The sequence below is a fragment of the Astatotilapia calliptera genome, chromosome 7 (assembly GCF_964374335.1).
Source record: "Astatotilapia calliptera chromosome 7, fAstCal68.1, whole genome shotgun sequence".
NCBI classification, from domain to species: domain Eukaryota; kingdom Metazoa; phylum Chordata; class Actinopteri; order Cichliformes; family Cichlidae; genus Astatotilapia; species Astatotilapia calliptera.
This window is the reverse complement of record NC_137428.1, coordinates 35,586,050-35,607,677: the sequence shown is the minus strand read 5'-3', so window position 1 is coordinate 35,607,677 and position 21,628 is coordinate 35,586,050. Positions and strand designations below refer to the sequence as shown.

General features: G+C 41.3%; 1 protein-coding gene and 2 long non-coding RNA genes across 3 annotated transcripts; 1 reads left to right on the top strand and 2 right to left on the bottom strand.

The window, feature by feature from the left end:
- Positions 1-5,182: 5,182 nt before the first annotated feature.
- On the bottom strand, positions 5,183-5,896 carry pmchl (pro-melanin-concentrating hormone, like). Its single transcript, XM_026174429.2, has one exon. It carries the CDS (start codon positions 5,879-5,881, stop codon positions 5,324-5,326), a length of 558 nt encoding a protein of 185 aa, XP_026030214.1. The 5' UTR covers positions 5,882-5,896; the 3' UTR covers positions 5,183-5,323.
- A 4,230-nt stretch (positions 5,897-10,126) lies between these two features.
- LOC113026038 (uncharacterized) lies at positions 10,127-10,831 on the bottom strand. The gene is made up of 2 exons (XR_003272864.2): positions 10,335-10,831; positions 10,127-10,252 (listed from the first exon to the last, which is right to left on the bottom strand). It is a non-coding gene; the product is annotated as an uncharacterized LOC113026038 (long non-coding RNA).
- Positions 10,832-20,875: 10,044 nt separating this feature from the next.
- LOC145429865 (uncharacterized) lies at positions 20,876-21,615 on the top strand. The gene is made up of 3 exons (XR_013910197.1): positions 20,876-21,025; positions 21,105-21,253; positions 21,331-21,615. It is a non-coding gene; the product is annotated as an uncharacterized LOC145429865 (long non-coding RNA).
- Positions 21,616-21,628: the final 13 nt, after the last annotated feature.

Sequence of the window (21,628 nt, the reverse complement as noted above, 5' to 3'; positions counted from 1 at the left end):
TCAAAGGGCATGACTTTTGTACATTTAAAGCCAAGGACTTGAAGTATTATGTCATATATTTTATGGATGCACACTGTGGTCGGTATTTAAAGCTACAGGAAATAGTTTATTTAGTACAGCCTGCTAAACTTCTCCTACTGTGGCAATCTTTATGTCGAGAACTCCTCAAATAATCTAAAAATCATTACAAAAGTGTAGTCAGTGACCAGATATGGAAGGTTTTACCCCTTTAATATTTCAAACTGTGCCCTGAATAGCTTATTATAGTTTCTAATGTACCACAGTTTTCTAATTTGTAGCCAGTCACTTCGTCAGAGCTAGCATTGCATTTCTCACATGCTACATTTCTGCTTATGCCTTCAGCTTAATTGTTTTTCCAACCAGAAGCTTATTCCCAAATACCGTTAAGGTGCAGATATTCCCAGAAACACATCCTTCTTTCTGCTGACTCACTCTCTATTTTGTGAGGAATGTTCTGCGTTTGTGACCCACAACAATCAACCAGCAAAAATTTCTTTTCAGAGTGCTGCAAGTCTGACTCACAAGTTTCCACTTAAATGACACTTGCATTTTGAAATAATTCACACTGTGAACATGCATGATCTCCCACACAAACATGTTAATGTTCTCCACTGACAATGTTTTAAGCAAGTTATGGTTAACCCTGTGTGGTCTAATGATGGATTTGGTTACATTGCTTACAGTCCAAGTGGAGGAGTTCAAGTATCTCGGGGTCTTGTTCGCGAGTGATGGGAGAAGGGAGCCGGAGATCGACAGACGGATTGGGGCTGTAGCTGCAATAATGCGGACGCTGCACCGGTCCGTCGTGGTGAAGAGGGAGCTGAGTGTAAAAGCGAAGCTCTCAATTTACCGGTCGATCTACGTCCCTCCCTCACCTATGGCCACGAGCTGTGGGTAGTGACCGAAAGAACGAGATCGCGGATACAAGCGGCAGAAATGAGCTTCCTCCGAAGGGTGGCTGGCCTCTCCCTTAGAGATAGGGTGAGAAGTTCAGCCATCCGGGAGGGGCTCAGAGTAGAGCAGCTGCTGCTCCACATCGAAAGGAGCCAGCTGAGGTGGTTCGGGCATCTGACAAGGATGCCTCCTGGGCGCCTCCTGGGTGAGGTGTTCCAGGCATGTCCCACCGGGAGGAGGCCCCGGGGCAGACCCAGGACACGCTGGAGAGATTATATCTCTCGGCTGGCCTGGGAACGCCTTGGTATTCCCCCGGATAAGCTGGAGGAGGTGGCTGGGGAGAGGGAGGTCTGGGCCTCTTTGCTTAGGCTGCTGCCCCCGCGACCCGGCCTCGGATAAAGCGGATGAAGATGGATGGATGGATGCTTACAGTTCCTACAGACCCCTTTCTGATTTCTAATTTTTCTGCATATTGTTCACACTTAACTTTTCAGATCATTTAATGATTTAATATTAGTCAAAGATAACCTGACTAAATACAAAATGCAGGTTGTAATAGATTATCTCATTTAATAAGGGGGAAAAGCCATCCAACCCCTCTGTGATCTACCTATGTAACCCCGTATGACCCATTAATTCATGAAATAACTGTGATTAACCACTTTTTATTTTTGGAAACAACCAAAAAGAACACAAAAGGAGGTCTCTCATTTGCCAGTAAACATCTTGATGAACTTTTGGGAAAACATTCTGTGGACTGACGAGACAAAAGCTGAACTTTTAACAAGGTTCGAGCCCTGTTACATCTGACATAACACTAACAGGGTATTTCATAAAAAGTATATCATAGTAATAGTCAAACATGGCGGTGGTACTGTTATGGTCTGGCTGTTTTGCCAGTTTAGGACTTGGACAACTTACTGTAATTGATGGAACTATGAATTCTGCTCTCTAACCTATTGGTTGCATTCTACAGTCCTCCAGAAAAATCCAACAGCACAAACAACAGCACAAACAAGAGTGGCACACAGATGAGTTATTTGTGGCACTGACCCTGGTGACATTAAACAGCTGTGCAAAACTGTAGATTGGCAAATATGGACAATACCAACACGCTCTCACTTCCAAAGCATAACATTTTACACTAGGTGACAAATCGTCAGTATATTACGCTTCAGTGCACCCAACATGGTCCTAGATTAGGAGATCGGAAAAATGAGGAAACATGAGAACCGTTTGGATTGAATCTACACATGTATGTTCGTTTTACTTAAATCGCTTTGGAAAACACTATCTAATGTCATTAAAGTCCTGGTCAAGGTTAGGGATAAAGTTATGGACAGGGTTATGGATACGGTTAGGGTCAGGGCTGGAATACATGGCTGGGATGTGCATCACCGTGGTGGCGTCATTCTACTGGATTTCATCCACAACCCGGCGCGTAGCAACACGGGAGGTCACCTTTCACGTTCCTCGGGACGCCTCGGGACTTGACAAAATTGTCACTATATTACGCCTCGGGAGTGATAATGGGCTGACGATACGCACCACCGAAAATCACCTTGAGGTCAAACAAGCATAGAGATCAGTTGGTGACTCCCTGACAACGACTACGATTAGGTGAAAATATGTATATCCCCACATGTTTGTCAGTGGTTTCTCAAGGTTTCTGGTTCTCCTTGGCTGAAATTGTTTACAAAGTAGGTGCTATATTGAAAAACCTCCAAGTGATTGCCAACATGAAATAGTTTTAATTCATGTTGTTTCCCAGCAGCCAGAGCCTGATCTTTAACAGGTAAAAAAGACAGTTATGAGCAGGTGGCTTGTAAAATTCTAGCCTCCATTTCCACCTGGTTTTGAAACTTGCTATGTGTTGTCACTTTGTGTTCAAACTTAAGCACTAAAAGAAAAGATGCCTTTGTTAGTGTAGTGTATGTATCATTTTCCCAGCAACAGCAATTAACTTCCAATAACTACTCTGAACTGGTCAAGGGATACTCCTTTTCCCATTTAGGGAACCAGTGTTTCCCAGATTGACACAGCCTGGTCTTAGACAAGTGTCAGCCAAGTCAGACAAGTTAATGTCATTAAACTAAATAAACTGAAGTTCTGGCAAAGATTTAAAGTTGCATATTAGAGGGGCTTTTTTAATGATTGTTGAATACATTCCAAAAGTCAATTTAAGTTTTCTCCACTGTAACATTATCAACCCCCAAAGTCAATATTTAATAATAATTAGGTAATATTTTACTATCTCCTTTGTATGTTAAACCATTTCTTCTGGATTTTTTATTGTTTTATTTTTGTTCCCAATTAACAAATTATTCCTTCCACAGATTTTCAGCATGATTCAGTTTGAACGGACTTTATTGCTGCTGATTGACTCAAAAATATATACACTTGGGATTTCTAGTCTAGACACTCCAGTCATTTAAATAATTACGTACTGATGACAGCACATTCTTGAAAATTGTAGGTCAAATAACCCATGTTTGCTGTTGCAGAACTGTTTCACAACAACAGGACTTGCTGCTGACCCATAAGGTTTAATCTGTTTATTGTCTCATGCTGTTTTTCCTGTGATCGAATCTTCCTCTTTAGTATTTTCTCAAACATGGACCGCAACTGCTGTATAATCACCCAAACCATCTGCATTGAAAAATTGGGAATCCTGACTCCAACATTTTGCAATTTGTTAGTTGAGGGCAGATGTGCAGCATGTACCTGCAATGCTCTGGCATTATTATGGTGCACACCTTACCTCTTGTGGAAGATGAGCTCCTATACCCAAGAGCATACATTGATTCTGCAGCCAGCCAGCCAATAACCCACGTAAGGCTGCAGTCATTTACTAGTATCCAGGACGTGAGGCAACAAGCTCTTCTCTGAAAATCTGCATGTAATTTTATAAGGAAGGGGAATTGCCTAGGGATTTGTGACTTGACCAAGCAAGTCACTGGAATTAACAAAGGATTTCCTCCCATTGCAGATGTTTTACTGCAACTCCTTAGTTACTTGAATTCCAGGAAAGACCTTTGAAGAAAAGAAGGTTACACCTTTTCACTTGGTGTGTTACCAATTTTCACACTCAGTGGGACCCGGTGTTTTACTTCATGTTTGACTGAACTTCATTTTCACTTGGTGACAGTGGAGTGGAAGAGCCACCTATTAACAGGAAAGAAGCCAAATAGTGGCTCTGTATTTGTCTATAATACTTTAGCTAAATAGTGCTGCTCCGGTTAAAACCTTGGATGCTGAGTTTGAGTGTATTTAACTTTTAAGTTACATATATCACATATTTCAGACTAAATCTCAGCACCCACATTCAGTTTGTTGTTTTTTATGTGGTCAGCCTGATTAAATAATACTTGAAGCTGCTTTCTAAGTCCTCCTGATGCCAAACGGAGCCCATGTGAGAATGTCCAAGATTTATATCAAGTCAGAAGATGGCGTGTATCCCTTCTCACAATGAAGCCTTTGCCAAAGCCAAAGAGAGGATTTCCAGAGGTGAGAATGTTTCTGACACGGTGCTTTGAAGATGTAACATTTTGGCAAACTTGCAGGCAATGAATTTAGCTTATTACAAACACTGGAAAGTCCCAACGATAAACTTAACTGCAACCATCAACCGGTCATAGCAGATGGCTGCCCCTCTCTGAGTCTGGCTCTGCTCCCACTTAAAGGGAGTTCTTCCTCCTCACTGTGACCAACTGCTTACTCATTGGGCTAAATCACTGGGCTTCTTCTTCTGGTATTGTAAGGCCTTTACCTTATAATATGAAGGTAAAGATCCTACAATTGAGATGACTCTTTTGTGAACTGGTGATGACATTTACCTAGCTGAATATCCATCTACATACACAGAATTTATGTTTATCTGCCTGTATATTCAGTCTCATTTGTTGCACGATGAGCTTAACAGCTGTGGACTGTTGCAGTTATCGCCTCTCTATCCTTGACGCATTATAACCTTGTGACACAATCCAGTCTTGCATCCAAAGTTTGAGACTGCTTTAAGTTTGTTCTCCTGGATAAAAGAAAACTATTTTTTTAAAGACAAATTTCTTCTTGCTGGAATCTGATTGTGAGGTTACACCTCTCACATTATACAACATTTTTTCAAACAAGACTAGACATAGAGAAAAGACAGTCAGTCAGTGGTTATTGAAAATTGAAAAGTCTGACAGATATGAATAAATCTGAACAAAAAACTTTAACCTTCACCATCTCAGTTTAAACAGTTAAAAAACATATAAAAGACATAAAGTAGAATTAAATCATTTTTATTTTCAGCTCTCCAGTGATTTTTCTATAGATACACACATTTTTGGATTAGTTTGCAACTGAGTGTGAGGTCACTTGACAGCTATCCTCTGTTTGGCCTCCTTGAGGAGAAGAGCAAACTGTCCTACACCTCCCAGCATGGCCGATACACTCGTCCCACCATGCACCTCATGGTGTCCCTCCTGTGGATGGGGATGGTCAGGTCCTGTCCAACATCTTTGTGCTCGACGACCTGGTTGTTTTCGTCGACTCTCCGCTTGTAGAGGGGTAGCCCGTTGTGCAGCACCCGCAGGTCCCTCCACAGGTTTGCATCAGCGGCGATGACGATTACCTTCGGAGCTCTGGATTTGGTCATGGAGGACAGCTCTGCATCGCCTAGGCTGTTTTCCGTGGCCTCATCGTTCAGCAGGGAGGTAAAAGCATCCTGCTCCAAGGAGCCGTCTTCAGCCTTGGCCGTGGGTAATGCCACTGTCAGAGCGTAGCACTTGAAAAAGAGCGCTACAGCAAAGATGATGGACAGGCGCGACTGCCTCATGGTGAAGATCTTCCAAAAGGTGTACGGTGTTGGCTCGGGTGGATGAGTGTCTTTCCTGAAGCCTTGCCGTCTGGCTTGCAAATCATACCACTGGGCTTTTATACCATTTTGGACACACTGAATTGGCCACGTTGCATAGTTTGCCATCACAACTTCTCCTGTTGGATTCCGGAAATCAGTCACAAGCATTAAAAGACAGTTGTGTGGAACTCTTGCAGTGTTGGAGTATGTTTTTTCATTAAAAAATTAATTAAAATCTCCAATGTAGTGGTGTATATTAGACACGTAACAATGAAACAGCAGGAATTCTTTGAACAGGTGACACATAAGAAAAACTAATCCAAAATTACTGCCCTTTAAAACAACAAGGATGGATTACCCACCCGTTAAGCTCCTGTGCTCTCAGATACTTGATGTTCTCTCATGGCATTGTCACAGTGCTGTTCAATAAGAGATTTAACCTTGGATTAGTGCAGATAAGACAACCGAATGATTCTGAAGTGTTTGTGTCTTCGTGGCAGCAGCTCTTTGTTGGCGAAAGAAGAAAAAAAGTTAGTTTTTTTGGAGAATATACAAGACATCTGCTCCAAAGGCCCAGAGGTGGAAGCTCAATTGCCATGTGATTATAACCCAGCCTAATTATGGTTTCCAGATGGGTGCTGCAGGAAGGCTGTGCACCTGAACCTGCATAAGATGTGAAATTAATTAATGTAATTTATGCTGGTGGCATTTGAGTGAGATCAAACCTGGTGAGAAATTAACAAAGTTTTAATTTGTTGTGTCATCTACAGTTGTACAATTAAGCTAAGGTCCTCAGAGCAAATGCTGTTTATGTATATATTTGGTTTTTCTATCAAAAATTGGTGAAATTCGAGGATTTGTTATGTCGGGACAGCATCGAAAGTCATGTTAACGATATATGATTGCGATTAGAAAATAACTGAAGAACAATAAAGAAAAAAAATGGAAAAAACTGAATAAAACTAAAAGTTTAAATGACTCCTTGGCTTTAAAATCCAAAGAGCATTTGGTGCGGATCAAATAATCTTGTATTCAGATGGAGATGGGAGATAGATTTTTAAGCTACCAGTTTCCTGGCACTGTACTATAGGTACGATTCTGACTGACATCTAATTACAGGTAGAAAAAGGATGTCTGCTTTTAAATAATCAAAAGATGTCTTCCAGACACAGGACTGGTTAGCGAACTGTTCAACTCTAGCCTTTACCAGAACACATTTGATATTTTACTGACATCAGTTGGCTAGACACATACTTTCATGTCTTTTTTTTAAAAGTACGCTTATTTTAGTATTGGTAATGGGCAGCGGGGCGATTCAGATGGGAAGTGCTGTGAGCCATTTCTTACTGAAAACCATGCCTGTGGTTTTGAAAAAGTCTGACATCTGAGAATTATCTACACCCTGTTTTTATTGCCATGTGAACGGCCTTAGAGGTTTACTGGAGACAGACAGTTTACCTTATCTTACATTCCTAGATGACTGATATTCATATATTTAACTGATGGGATGGGTGGAGCTCTTCCTATGCCGTTGGCTTTAACGGTACAAATGGGCCTATCACTATTTTTAAATGAAAACCACATGGATCTGTAAGACAGAGGTGTTTTAGGAATACAGAACATAATAGCTGTGTTATCCCTAAAGATAATACTTTTCTGCTAACACTTCAAATCCACAAGGTCAACCTGTCAGTAAGAGGAGTATTTAATAATAAAAGTCGTATAATCTCACCTTTAACATACTCAGAATAGTTTCCAATTTATGCATGCTCACCTTAACTGCAGACACATTGTGGATTTATCATGTAGTGGCTACAGAAGTGTTAGAAAACACTTATCTAATTCATCTTCTGGAAAAACAGTGTATTGTATGTATGTATAACAAAGATTTTTGGTGTTTGAGGAATATAGTGCCCTGATCCTGGGGTTCTCATGTTGAGTTTTGGATTTGTGTTTATTATTTTTGAGCCTTTTATTCCTGTTTTATATGATCATTCTTTTGTTTTGGTTTTATCATTACAGTTCCCCCCAGTGTCTCCCTGTCTGTGTCGTCCCTGCATGCTCATTCTCTCTCTGTTATTACGTTTAAAGTCATGCCTTTTGTGTTATTTATCTTTTATTTTTTGTTATTTTTTGAGTCTCATTTCCAAATCAATTCCCACCTCATTAGATAAACCTTAGTAACAAGTTGGACCCCTTTTGCCTTAAGAACTGTCTTAATTCTTCATGACATAATTCAGCAAGGTGCTGGACATATTCCTCAAAGATTTTGGTCCATATTGACATGATACCATCACACAGTTGCCACAGATTTGTTTCCAGCTGCTCCATGATGTGAATCTCCCACTCCAGCACGTCCCAAAGATTTATTGCATAGAGATTTGGTGACTGGCTCAAATTTCCATTAAAAACTGTTGAACAGGTGTATCTGATAAAGTGTATGGATTCCTTTCTTCTGTTAGCGCTTTATTGGTGCGACTGGTAATGTTCCCTGTTGTGCAATCCTGTTTGTTCATTTTTTATTGTTGTTTTAATTTATTCCCTGGCTCTTATGTTCCTGGACCTCTGTTTTTTTTTCACCTTCTGGCCTTTAATGTTTGCTATTTTGTATCAGCCACAGTAAAAACACTCTTTTTTCTTCTGGCATCCAGCATTTGTGTCCTCTCAATGCCACTAAGATGCCCCAGTGGTACATTCTTTCAAGCCAAGACAAGTAGCACTACTTGGTTAAGTTCAAGGAAAGATTGTGGCCAAGGCAAACAAATGTTGCTCGTGTTACTGTTTAGGCAGTTATCCATTTAATTACCGTACAGTGGGTAGCCAAAAAGAACCAAAAAAATCATAAAAAAATAATTTAAGATGATCAAATTTGAGGTTTTATAAGCAATTAAATCTCTGCAACTGCTAAGTTGGAGAAAGGAAACACTAGCTGCTGGATGGAGATATAACGTTAATCCTGCTCCCTTGTGTTCACATTACACAACCAAATACTCTCACCATCATTTGCTCAGATGGTTTGTCTGCACTGACTATAATGCACATTTAGTCAGAGTGACTGCATGCATACATGTAAAGTGAACGAGAAAGGACACAGGTTTGCTCTGGGCCATGTGAACTGACGCATCATAAATTTGGAAATATAAAAGCAGGGCCTGGAATAAATAACAAAAGCTCTGCGTGTGTGTGTGTGTGTGTGTGTGTGTGTGTGTGTGTGTGTGTGTGTGTGTGTTTTGAGTCATGAATTTTGCTTTAGGTCAGACATTCCCAGGATAACACTGTACCTCCTCTCTCCAGTAAACAACTGTAGATTACACTGGATCATGTGAATGTTGCATCATGTCACACTAACCACCCAAACCACACATCTGCCTGGATAACAGTAATAATACTTGCTGATCGCTAGCAACATGTCATCAAACGAGCACCTACTTTTCTTCTTTTAGCTAATATGTTCCAACTGAAATTACTTAAAAATAGAACGGTTTTGCTTAACACGAAAGTACTTCAATAAATGCCAGTTTTGTGGCTTTTTCAGGCAACTCCGATTTCATGAAAACCTGCACGGACTGCATTTGGCATTTGTGTGGTTAATTATCATCAGCTGAGTGGCTCCAGTTCAGCGGTGGGAGGCATTTTTCCTCAGAAGGCGAGATTGACTATTATACAGAGAGCAAAGCGCTACACACTGAAAAACCAAATAGAAACACACAAAGTTGAAATAGAACATGGATCACTTTTAAGTAAGTCGGGAACTTTGCATCTGTCAGTCTGCTGTGCAATCAACCTAAATGGTTAACACATTTATATAATTCATGACTGCAGCAGTGAACATGACCGGAAGTCATGAACATAAATTAAATCAGTCTCTGCTCTGCTCTGCGTACCTGAGCTGGACACCCCTGAATCACTTTAGCCTAATATTTATTTAGGCTAAATATGCTCATTAAGTATATTGTGATTTTTTTTTTTTCTGGGATCAGTTTACGATCAGCCCAGTTCCAACACTTTTATTCTGAAAGCTAACCAGTTAGCACAGAGCCTCCCTGCCTCATCTTTCCCCATCAGGAGGCTCATCGGGTTGCTGTTGTTGGACTCATCCATGAGTTTGACAGACTAGCGGGATTTATGTTCCAGCAGATGTGTCCGTCCGTGTGCACATTTCCATTTGGATGGAGAAGGATTTTTGCCCACCACAAACATGTTCCCATGCAGTCGTCCAAAATCCCAACTGGGAATGTTGGAAGAAAACAAAAAACAAAGCCAGGGCACCCAGGTTGCACAGCATACAAAACACCAGGACAGGGCCACAGTGTCATGAACCGAGGTTTTCACGAGGCTGGACCCAAAAGAAGACTCAATTAACTTACTGAGAACTATTGACAAAACTTTATTTACAGAATGAAGGAGATCAAAACGAAGGCAAACAAGAGCCGGTGGAAATGGGGACGGCCACGGGGAAGGCTGTCCGCTGAGGTCACGATTCGAACCGCAGGTGTGCTGCAACAGAGGGAAAAGCGATTACTGGCAGGTAAGGGAGCAGATGACCAGAGTGAATATTATGGAGGTGCTGTTGGCTTACGTGCAGGTCCAGACTGAAGAGCTTTGGGGAGGGTTTCTGTGGAAGAATCCAGAGAGAGGAAATCTGCAGTGCAAGAGGGGAAGAATGGCTTGCCAAGAGCGTCGGAGCAGGCAGGAGGACAAGCAGGTGAAGCAACAGGATGATGGTTTTCCTAGTAGGAGCAGATCACAGAGGTATAACAAAGGAGCCAGCGCTGGAGAGAGAGAGTTATCACAGGCGATGCGTCTAAGACGGGATAGTGTGGAGATATGTACACAAGGAAACAGAGTTAAGCACGAAAAGCGGGAGCGCTAAGAGTGGCGTGCAGATGTGGCCCAGCTACCACTGTGGGTGGCAGAATGAACTGGGGACGAGTAGCAGGCAGTGCTGGCTTAAGTAGTCCTCCTGTAATTGACAGCAGATGGAGCTCAGGTGTGATGCAGAGACTCCGCCCGGGCCAGTAGCCAGGGACCCATCCTGACAAATGAAAACCCCTCAGCTGCTCCCACGGATCATGACACACAAGGTAATTAACACACAAAATACCACACACGCACATGAATCCTGGAAATAATGTCAGCTACTTATGTAGTTTAACATCCATGATGAGGCTGTGGACTAGATCCAGCAGTACTGTTGCAAACTGCAGTTCAAGATGGACGAGCAGGAGTTCGTCCAAATGAAAACTCACTAAAGATGGCTGATATTTGCTTCATTAATTATTGTCCCATTGTTTCCTTCTTTCCACATATTAGATTTGTCACAGATTTTTTACACCAGATACGCGACAGATTATTTTTATTATGAATTAAATAAAGTTAAGGAGACCTTCTGAAATGTCTAAAAGTGCACTCCTCCATGTCATTTAATACTTTGTTCCTTGTGTTAATAAAATAAGCCAATCATTTTTATTTAAATTCCTGTAAAAGCTGAGTTAGGGAACATTTTCTGTGTTTGCCTTCATGTGGGATGGAGCAGATGTCTGCTCAAGGTGTTTTTGTTCACAGACAGTGCTACACCTCAATGAATAGAAAAAGAAGAAGAAGAAAACGAGAAGGGGGATTTCTAAAAGATGTGATGACCAGCTAAAACATAAGACCTTGGCTCAGAAGTAAAAAAGGGGGCACAAAAAAAGGGCAGTAGACATAACGCCATCTCCCTTAGGCACACAGTGGCGCGGCTCTTTATTATGGGCCACATGGCGCAGCCTGTAAGTGTTATTCCAGCTAGATAAACACAAGACACAGATCTGACAGTGTTGAATGTATTAACAGGGCAAATTGAATTATGTTGTTGAAATTCCAGGGCGCTTCGCTCTGACAGCCATTTCTGAGGTCTGACCGATTGAAATCTCACTTTTCGTTTGCTCGCAGACAGGTTAAGGACTTCTGCACCGCAACATGCTCAGAGCACTTCCTTAACGGTGCCCATGTAATTTACAGAAACTGGTGAGGTTGGCTCTCACATCGAGGCAAAAGCTGCTTATATAACAAATATTTAATTACTTTACTGGATGATGGGTCCTTCTACATATTTACCAGCGGATTTTACATAAATATTAGTCTGGATACATTCCTTTCCCTTGCCCTGTTGTTTCATCTTTCCTTTACTTTTTACTTGTTCCCAATTTACCTTTTTATATCAGCACTGTGGGGAAAAATAACCCTTGCAGAGGGGTTGGGGAAATTGTTGAGATAATCCACCTAAAACCATTCAGATTTTTTTGGTAGACCAGCAATAGCAGATGTGTTGTAGTCTTGGGTCACTGCACCTCTTTCTATAGTGTATTTTAACTGATTTATATGCTAATTGGTATGCTAGCCCCTGATTGGAGCACAGGTCCGGTCATATGCCTTAAAATGCAATCCATTATTTATTTAGTTTTCCTTTTTTGTTTTTATCTAGAGGAGTCCTGTGTCATGCTTCTCTTAAAAGTTGCTTTTTCTTTAACCTTTTTCCCACCCCACCTCCCTGCACTCTTTCTTTTACAGTGTTTTCATGTGTGCATTGACCAAACCACGTGGACCCAGTTAATTAACACTGCTCATCTTCCCCCTAATGAGCTGAGGTCATAAAATGGTCTATTTCAGTTACAAGCTTATTTAAAAAAATACAAATACATTTTAAAAAGGTCCTATTCTACACATGTAAAAAGTTTAAATGGCCTTAAAATGAGCGCAGGGTGACTCAGATTCCAGAGAAGTCTATGAGATAATTACCCTCTTGCTCACACTTTTCCTGATGGGTTAATGGCCGTAGCTGCAAGTTTCAGGTATTTTTTAATACAGGATGAGGTTGACTTAAACCGCGTTTTGGCTGTTTGTGGAAGTAAAATACGTCCACGCATGACTCTATTTACGCTCAGCCATTGTTGTGAGTGCACATGCCAAGCGGCTGCGTCACATTTATACAGCCAAGGGCAGAAGAGAAAGTAGTTCCGTCCAATGTAGACAATCCGAACGATATAGTTTCTTTCCACTGTGTTCCTGTTAATGATAAACTACAAATTTACCCTAAATTACTAAAATATCGATATTTTAATATGAGAATCGATTCTAGAACATAAATGACTGGTATCAGAGGAATTGATATTTCAGTATTGATCTGCACATCACTTGCGATTACATAAAAGTCTGTGCAGTCCGTGAATTTGTCTCAGCTTCAGCTACAAATCCAAACTGCATCATCAGCTCGGACTCTGTCTATGCCACCGATATTTAGTAATGAGAGACAGGCTGTTTGTGGGTAGCTCGATCTATGTGCTGTAACTTCACTTTTAGATAGAGACGAGAGAAAAGGACAGAGTAAAATCATATGACTTTATGGTAAGTTCTGAAAAAGCTAAAGGTCGCGCTCCAGAACTTGCTTCATGTTTGTTATAAATGCACCATTAGTCACATCCAACACTTATTTGTCACATTCGGTTACAAAACAGCAAGATTATGGTGGCGAAATGCTCAACCGAGGCTTTACAACACAGCCTCACAGCAGGTGGTGAAACACAACACAACATCTCATCAACTGACTGCCCGGTCTCGTATATACCGTACATGTGGATGTACGCAAACTTAATATTTTCCACTTTTAAAAGCTGGAAAAATAATCCACATCTGGAGGATAGAGGGGTTGGCGGTGCATCCTCAAGTTTAGGTAATTCACCTCACAGATTTTTCACATTTAATTTTATTCACTATCACTAAAATCAGCTTGGTTAGTTGACAAACAGATCATGGTTGGGGTTAAAAGAGAAGGGTTTCCGCTTCATTTAAAGCTCTGATTTCTTGGTTGCTATGGTGATGCATTCCCACTGGAGATTTTCGACATTATACATGCTTATCGACATGGAAGCCATTGGTTACAAAGTCTGACAGTCACGAAAACGTGACGATTCCTGTCTGTAAACACGCACATGTAGCTTTTTGCTTGTCTGTTGCATTGTGGCTGTTTCTGAGACCAGGCTGTCAGTCACAGACGTCACAGTTTGTGCTGTTGTTTCAATAAAAAAACTAGCCTTTTTTTTCATCAGCTTCCATAAAACAGCATTAATGTTTTAATTATTACATCGGGTGTCTGATTATATCTGGCCATAGGCTCCTTTAACTTGAAGTTCTGCTCTCCGATGGATCTCTGAAGGAGATATTTTATTGAATGGGAGGAAGACGATGTCCCTGTGAGTCACCACACCACTGCTGATTGATCCTCTTTAGGGTCGTGAAATAATTGTCCATCTCAGACTGGATTGTATGTGGTTATGTGCAAGACCTTTGAAACTGTAAAACTGTTGTTGCATTTTTCAGATTGTTTAGTAAATGGTTCATTCTTCTTTTTTTTTTAAATGTTTTAAAAAAGAACACCTTTGGCATGGCGTGAAGGTATACTAAGGATGATAACGATGTCACGCAACATGACTCCATCCTTGAGGAGCCTGAAGATGAAAGCCAACGATCGCTGTTAGTTATTTGAGGCTCATATTGGGAGGGTGTGGGTCGGTCTGGGGGTCAGGATGTGACTGCAGGGGAAGATGAAAGTAACGAGATGAAAGCTGATGTGGTGCCAGGTCTTAGAGTGATTTGGCTAAAGAGAAAAACAGGCCATCACTCTCACGCCTCATCAATGTATCTGCAGAGATGCTGGTAGCCATGGAGATGGTCAGTCAACATGTAATCACAATGTGGTACAAAAATAGCAAGCGCTCTGCTTGCTAGTTAGAGACACAGAGAGAGAGAGAGAAAGCCTTGGAAAAACTTCCTTCTGCAACATGTGTTTTTGAATCACCAACTACATGAATTGGATTTGGGGAATCTGATCCGAGTCCAGCTCGCACTCCCGCCGGCGTGACCACACATGCTGTAAGCCACAACATTAATGACGGGAGGAGGGAGAGTCCTGCTCCAGGCTCCAAGAGTTTTTATCTTCTCACATGCTTTACTTGAAAAGGTCTGAATGCCTCTGCCGTGGGAATAAATACATTTAGTTTGCTTTTGGAGGAATGATGTTCCTGTAGAAGCACAGAAACAAGGATTTCTACTACAAACACTTCACAGCAGCAGTAGTTTTGTCATTTTGTATGTGTACTGTATGTGGGATTTATAACCTGTCTATACAGACTATAGACATTTATAAAATGTGACATAATTATGCCACAGAGAGCGAACAAAAAACTTCTGAGTCTGAATTATTTTCTTTGTTTTCAGAGATTTTAAAAATCCAAATAAGGCCAGATCCCCTTCGGATGATCCTTGGCGGATCAGAAAACTCACTTCATATGTAGAGTACATAGCATCACCTCCTGTCCTTCTCTTCTCTTGTGGGAGAAAAAGGATGTTACAACGTTGACTGATAGTCTCCATCTAGAGGGGTTTCGATATATCCTCAGTGTCAGACTGGAGGACTTTGTCCATTACTTGGTTAAATGGAGGAAAAGAGCAAACTGCTATGTAAACTTGATAGGTTTTGGTCTTTGCGTGGTTATTTCCAGCATCGTTCTCCAACTGTCTGGTTAAAGACCAAAGCATTAATTTCCACCTAAAGTTTAGAATCTGTATTTTGTGTGCTTCTTAATGATGATATTTGAAACTAGACAAAAACTTCAGGACATATTATGTTACATGACCACCAAACCACCACAAGGATTACAACATTCATGCACTCACAAACAATACTTCTGTGGCTGTGGGTACGTGCAAAGGCATCAGTGATTTTGCTGCAGTGTAATTGTCATGATCCTGGGTCTGTCTGAATTTTTGAGTTCAGATTCTGTGTTTCATGTTCGTAGTTTTGTTTATTGATCTTTATGGTTTCTTGAGTATTTCTGGAGACTTCAGTTATTGTTATAATTTAGCTTTAGAGGTGAATTTGTTGCCTCAGTGTTTGCTTTCCCATCCTCTGTGTCATCCCTCCAAATGCGTGTTTGCCCATTTAATTAGAGCACTCACTTCCTGTTTTATTTTGATAGTTACTTGTCCATAGTATCAAAGAAAAATGGGATTCATTGGTAGATAAAGAAAGCAGAAAGGGCTAGTGGGAAGCTAGGCGTATGGCAAAGAGAGAGCGGAAAATCCACAGGAAAAGGCTTACAGCAGGGGTGTCAAACATAAGGCCTGTGGCCAGAATAAGACCGATAAAGACACCACTCCAGCCCACCTGATGGCTTTGGTAAATATGATGGAGGGCATACATTTTGGGACTTTCGACGGTATTTTTAAGTTTTACAGCTTGTACTGCTGATAAAGTCCTCCATCCATCCAGAGCCATCCATACTACATCTAAGTAGTTAAGTAAGTAAATGACAGAAAATTTCCTGTTTTTCAGTGTCTACTGTAGAAATTTCCATTAAAAGAAAAAAAAATATTGAGCAACCAAAATATTGCAGGACAGTCTGTGCCTGACATGGGTGACCAGGTCAAAACGTCAGAGTTCACATGACGGAGGCTTTGGCTACTTTAAGCTATGCCTCGTTCACCTCCAGTCTACTGTTATTAATCGGCTCTTTACTTTTATATAGTGATATTAATCCACTCTCTTTCTTTAAATTCTGTTTAAAGTACATATTCGACTTTTCCTTATCTGTGGTCATTCATTGCATCACCACCACTATGTCCTGCATTAATTATTTTGGTTAACACGGTGACATTTTAACAATCACGAAAGTATATTTTATGCAAGAGCATAAACAAAAAGCAAATTAAAATAGTCACAGAGTGGTAAAGACTGTGTGTTGATTCAGTTTTGAAAAGGCACAACATTATCATTAAATACCTTCAATCTCCGTATTTGATCTTATACCAACTATCCTCTACAGCTTGAGAGGTTATTGCTTCTTGATAAGCCCAATTACTCCTATTTTATTTTTATTTTTGTATCCTTTCCTGCTCTGTTAAAATTACTGCAGTTGCATTCTTAGAGCTCAACATTTTCTGGAACTGCTTCAAATTAAAGCCCCTCCAGAATTTCAGCAGACAGAAAACATTCATTTGTATATAAGGATTTTATTGTGAGGTACTTGGAGCACTTCACAAGATTGTCTGTGGATATGACATTAAAATTAATGAGTTATTCCACAACACCTGAGAATATGTGAGGGAGAGACAGATGGAAGCGGTGGTGCATCTACCATACTGGTACAGAAGAGGAAAACAGCACATCCAGGTAGAGAAGACAGATGTGAGGAAGATTCAGCAGCTGATGAAGATTAGAGATGGAGAGCACCAAGAAGAAATGCAAAAAACTGAAAAGCAATAAATTCTTTAAAGTATGTCTTTCTATAAAAGTACACCCTTTGATGACTTCATCTCTCCATTGCTGCTTTTCTTCCAGTGGAGCACATGTGAAATATGCAGCCATCGTATAGTTGAATAGATATAAACTAACGGGTGGAGGACATCTATTAGTTTGCATGCCATGACGAGGCACAGTTTGACAGTCGAGCATCCATAAAACATTGATTTGCTTTCTGACTGTGCTTCATGCCGAGGGGGTAGACTGCTGCAGACACTCTGGCTGTCTAACAGTGAAAACTCCTCTCGCTGTTTCCCAGCAACACTCTCTGTGGTTTGTTTCTGTGGTTCATATCCACGGTAACAAGCACTGAGCGTTAAATTTGGCAGAGTTTGCATGAATAAATGGTCCATGATTTGATTGCTGACCAAATAACAAAAAATCAAATTGAGGTTTGAGAGGGGCTTTTTTGTTCCAGTGATGGAGTTTCTTGATGTAGAAGCAAATTGCATTCACCTTCAGATCAAAAGGGCTGCAGCATCATGTGAAAATGGGAAACAATGTTCTGCTGTAGGTGGTGGGGAAACAGAGGCCATGCACTTACAAAGCAGTGATGGGAATTTGCTAAAGAATGCGAGAAAAGTAATTAAATGCTTTTTGGGAGTCTGTGGAGCCTCAAGTGGCCATTTCATGAGCTGCCAGAGCAACTGTAGGTACGTGCGCTGCACTGCACCAGGGCTGGCCCAAGGTGTTATGGGGCCCTGAGCAGAATTCACATTATGGCCCCAACCTCTACCTATATACATCACCAATCACCCAACTCAGCATCTCCACCATTACCTCTTTATTACTTAATAAAGAGGTAATGGTGGACAGTATGTCTTAGACAACCTTACCATGTATTTTACAGTGCTGGAAACTGATAAAATATACCAGCAGAGCACGACTTAAAACAACAAGTTAACTATTTTAATTATTTTGAAATGTGCAAACCTAAATACTATTACCCATTAAATAACAAAATTACAAACTATTCATTATAGCAACAGTTCTTAACTTGAAAGGAAAGATTTAAAAAAAATACTACCAATGTCATGCCATATGAAATGCTAATGTATCTGTCAATAATAAAAATATGCTCACATGCTTGTCCCCATTCATCTGTAATCTGATCAGCTGGAGAGGCACTTTGGGACAGAAAAATTGTTCCCAAATATTTGAGAAATACTCCAGGAAAACAGCTGATAGAATGAGATGAATATATTTAACAACTTGTAGCAAACAGGAAATAATAAGAAAAACAACACACAAAGCAGATAAAACAAGCAGCTAACCGAGGTGTAACATGAAGGGGTGCATAAAGTAAAGCTCTTAAAGGAGAATACTATACAGAAATTCTGTCTGGTAATGCTAATGACATAATGAATGGGATATAACTCAACCTGGCGTAGAATAAGTCGAATGCCACACATCTGATAATACCTGTGGTTTCCATATGACATAACCTAACCTCACCGAACAGCTGAAGGCTCATCTGATGCTTCTGTTTAAATAATGTCATTGTCATTTTCTTCTTTCTCTGTTTCCTTTCTCTCACTTTTCTCCCCAGAGGGATAAATACTCAGAAATGTTAAAGCCAGCAGTGTTAAACTGTCTGATTGTTAACATATTTATTAAAGAAATGTTGCTCTCTCATGTATGACTACCTCTGTGACAGCCTAGCATAGAGGTGGCCAACCCGCGGCTCCTGAGCCGCATGCGGCTCTTTGCCTACTTTCATGCGGCTCTTACGTACATATCAAAGTTTGTGTTTGCGTTTTGGAGGGTTTTTTGTTGTTGATGTTGTTTTAAAATGTGCGTGTTCACTTTGCTTGAATTCAATATGGTATTTTCATCAAATGCGCATGTGGGTGAGATGAAAATACCGCAAAGTTTCCCAGTAGGGGCAAGTTCACCCTTAAAATGGCAGGGAAAAAATGCACAGCAAAACGAAACCATGAAGATGAATACAGGACGTTTTAAACAGAGTGGGAGAGTTTATATATTTTTGTTAAACGCAATGGCAAGCCATGTCTCATATGTCAGATGTAATTAGCGCATTTCAAAGCTTCAAAGCTCACTCCATGCTAACATTAACCAGGGATTACCAAAAGGGACTGAACTTTGCAAGCACGAGTTGGCCATTTTGAAAAGTCAGGCAGAAAAGCAGATACAGTTTTTCCCAAAGTTTACGAAGCGCTTAGAGACCATAACGTTCCTATCAGCTGGCTTGGAACATTGCAAGGGCTAAAAACCCATACAATGAAGCGGAGTTTGTTAAAAAATGCCTCAGTGATGTTGTTGAAATCTTGTCTCCTGAAAACGACAAACTAAAACACATGGTATCAGACGTCCAACTGTCCGGCACACTGTTGGACACAGAATATCGGACATTAACACGGTTATTGAAACACAGTTGCACTCTGACCTTCAAGCACGAGTATTTTAGTGTCGCATTGGATGAGAGTTGTGATATACAAGACAAGCCTCAATTGGCAATCGTCTGTGTCAAGCAATTGCGTGATCAAAGAACTCCTGGATATTGTGCCATTAAAAGACAGAACCCGTGGCATAGACGTAAAAGAAACCATGATGGCTGCATTTGAAAAAGCAAATCTGACCATAACGAAACTAACTGCAATAGCCACGGATGGAGCACCAGCCATGATGGGATCTGTGAACGTGCTTGTGGGGCTGTGCAAAGCTGACCAAACATTTCCTGAGTTTTGGAATTTCCACTGCATCATCCACATGGAGCAACTCGTGTCTAAATCAATGAATTTACATAACGTCTTAAATCCTGTGATGGAAGTCGTCAACTATATCCACACACAATTCAAGAATCTCATCGCTGAGCTGGACCAAGGGCTTCCAGGTGACCTGCCGCTGCACTGCACTGTGAGGTGGCTGTCAAAAGGCCAGGTACTCTCTCGCGTCTTTGAGCTTTTGGATGCCGTGAAACTGTTTATGGAAGAGAAGGACAAGGACTATCCCGAGCTCTCGGACCTCAAATGGATTATGGATCTGTGTCACTTGGAAAGACTGAAACTGACCCTGCAGGGTAAGTTAAAAATGCTGCCTGACCTGGTGCAAAGTGTGTTTGCGTTTGTCAACAAACTACAGCTGTCCAAGGCGCATATTCAAAAAGGAGATTTAACGCATTTTCCCACTCTGCTTAAAGCCAGCGGGCAAGTTGCCAGCGCCGCCCTGAGTAAGCAAAGAGCCAGATATGCAATGCTGGTTGAAAACTTGCACGAAAGCTTTGTGACCTGGTTCCGTGATCTACAATAGAAAAGGCCACAGATTATGTTCCTCGTCGACCCATTTAATGCACAGACGGACTGTTTGAAAGTCCCGCTAGTCACAGATGAAGCTGCGGCTGAGTTGGAGATGATTGATCTTTATGAGGAGGACCAATTGAAACCTGTTTTAAGGGAATGGACCATTGAGTTCTGGAAAAGTGTGCCAATGGAAAAATACCCCAATGTTAAATGGGCTGCTCTTAAGATACTGTCACGAGTCTGTGTTTTCTACCCTAAAATATGTGAAATCAAAGCATCGATCTGTTCTGACTGACACTCATGTGAAAGAATTGCTTTGAGTGACAACAACGGAATACAAGCCAAATTTGAAGAGGAGTGTTCAAGGCAAGGAATGCCAGAAGTCCCACTAAAGAACATGCATAGTAAAAGAAAAATGCTATTGTAGATTATTATATTTTTGTTTGTGGACTTGGTTGAACTGAGAGTTTGTGTGTGTGAGACAGTGCACACAATGTTCATTGTTGAAAATGTCATGGTCCGCAGCCCGGTGTCCGAGGAGCTGATGGGATGCCCACGCCCACGGGTGTGGCTGTTAACTCCACACCTGCATCCCATCTCAGGCGATTATCAGGTGGACTATTTGATCCAGCCCAGCCAGCTGCTCCACGCCAGTCCGTTAGTTGTCTCACAGCGGTAACGTACACCCACGGGAAGGCGGTTGTGAAAACCCTCATTTACCTGAACAAACGCTAATCTTTTCTTTTGCGCTCAGGTAACAGCTCGACGTGTTTTTGAGCCACCTGCCTGTCCACCTGCCCGTCTGGAGTTTGGATCGCCTCCAGTACCAATCACCTCTAATTTCCTGGAGCTCCCCCGCGGACCCTCACCCCTCCCTCCGGCTCCCACGGCCCCGCTTTGACTGTAAGACTCATACTCTCCCCCCACGTATGCTGCTATTTCCCCGCTCCCCAGTAACTCTCTCCCTCTTTCTGTTGCAGCCTCCCACAGTCCCGATTACTGCGTTCCTGCGTAACTCATCCCCTGGTCCCTTGGTTTTTCTAGTTTCTCGCGTGTTTTCCTTTGACCCTTCCGGGACACCTTTAGTTAAAATAAAGTTTATTTTTCGTACTCCTGTGCGTGTTGTCTCTGCTTCTGGGTCCAGCTTGCGTACTGAACTTCGGTTCATGACAGAAAATGACTGGCCTGTGGTTTTAGTACTGTAGGAGTCCATTTCTGTCATTATCATGTTGGTGTGTGACATTTACAATAAATCTGGCTGAGCAGAGGTGTGTGTAT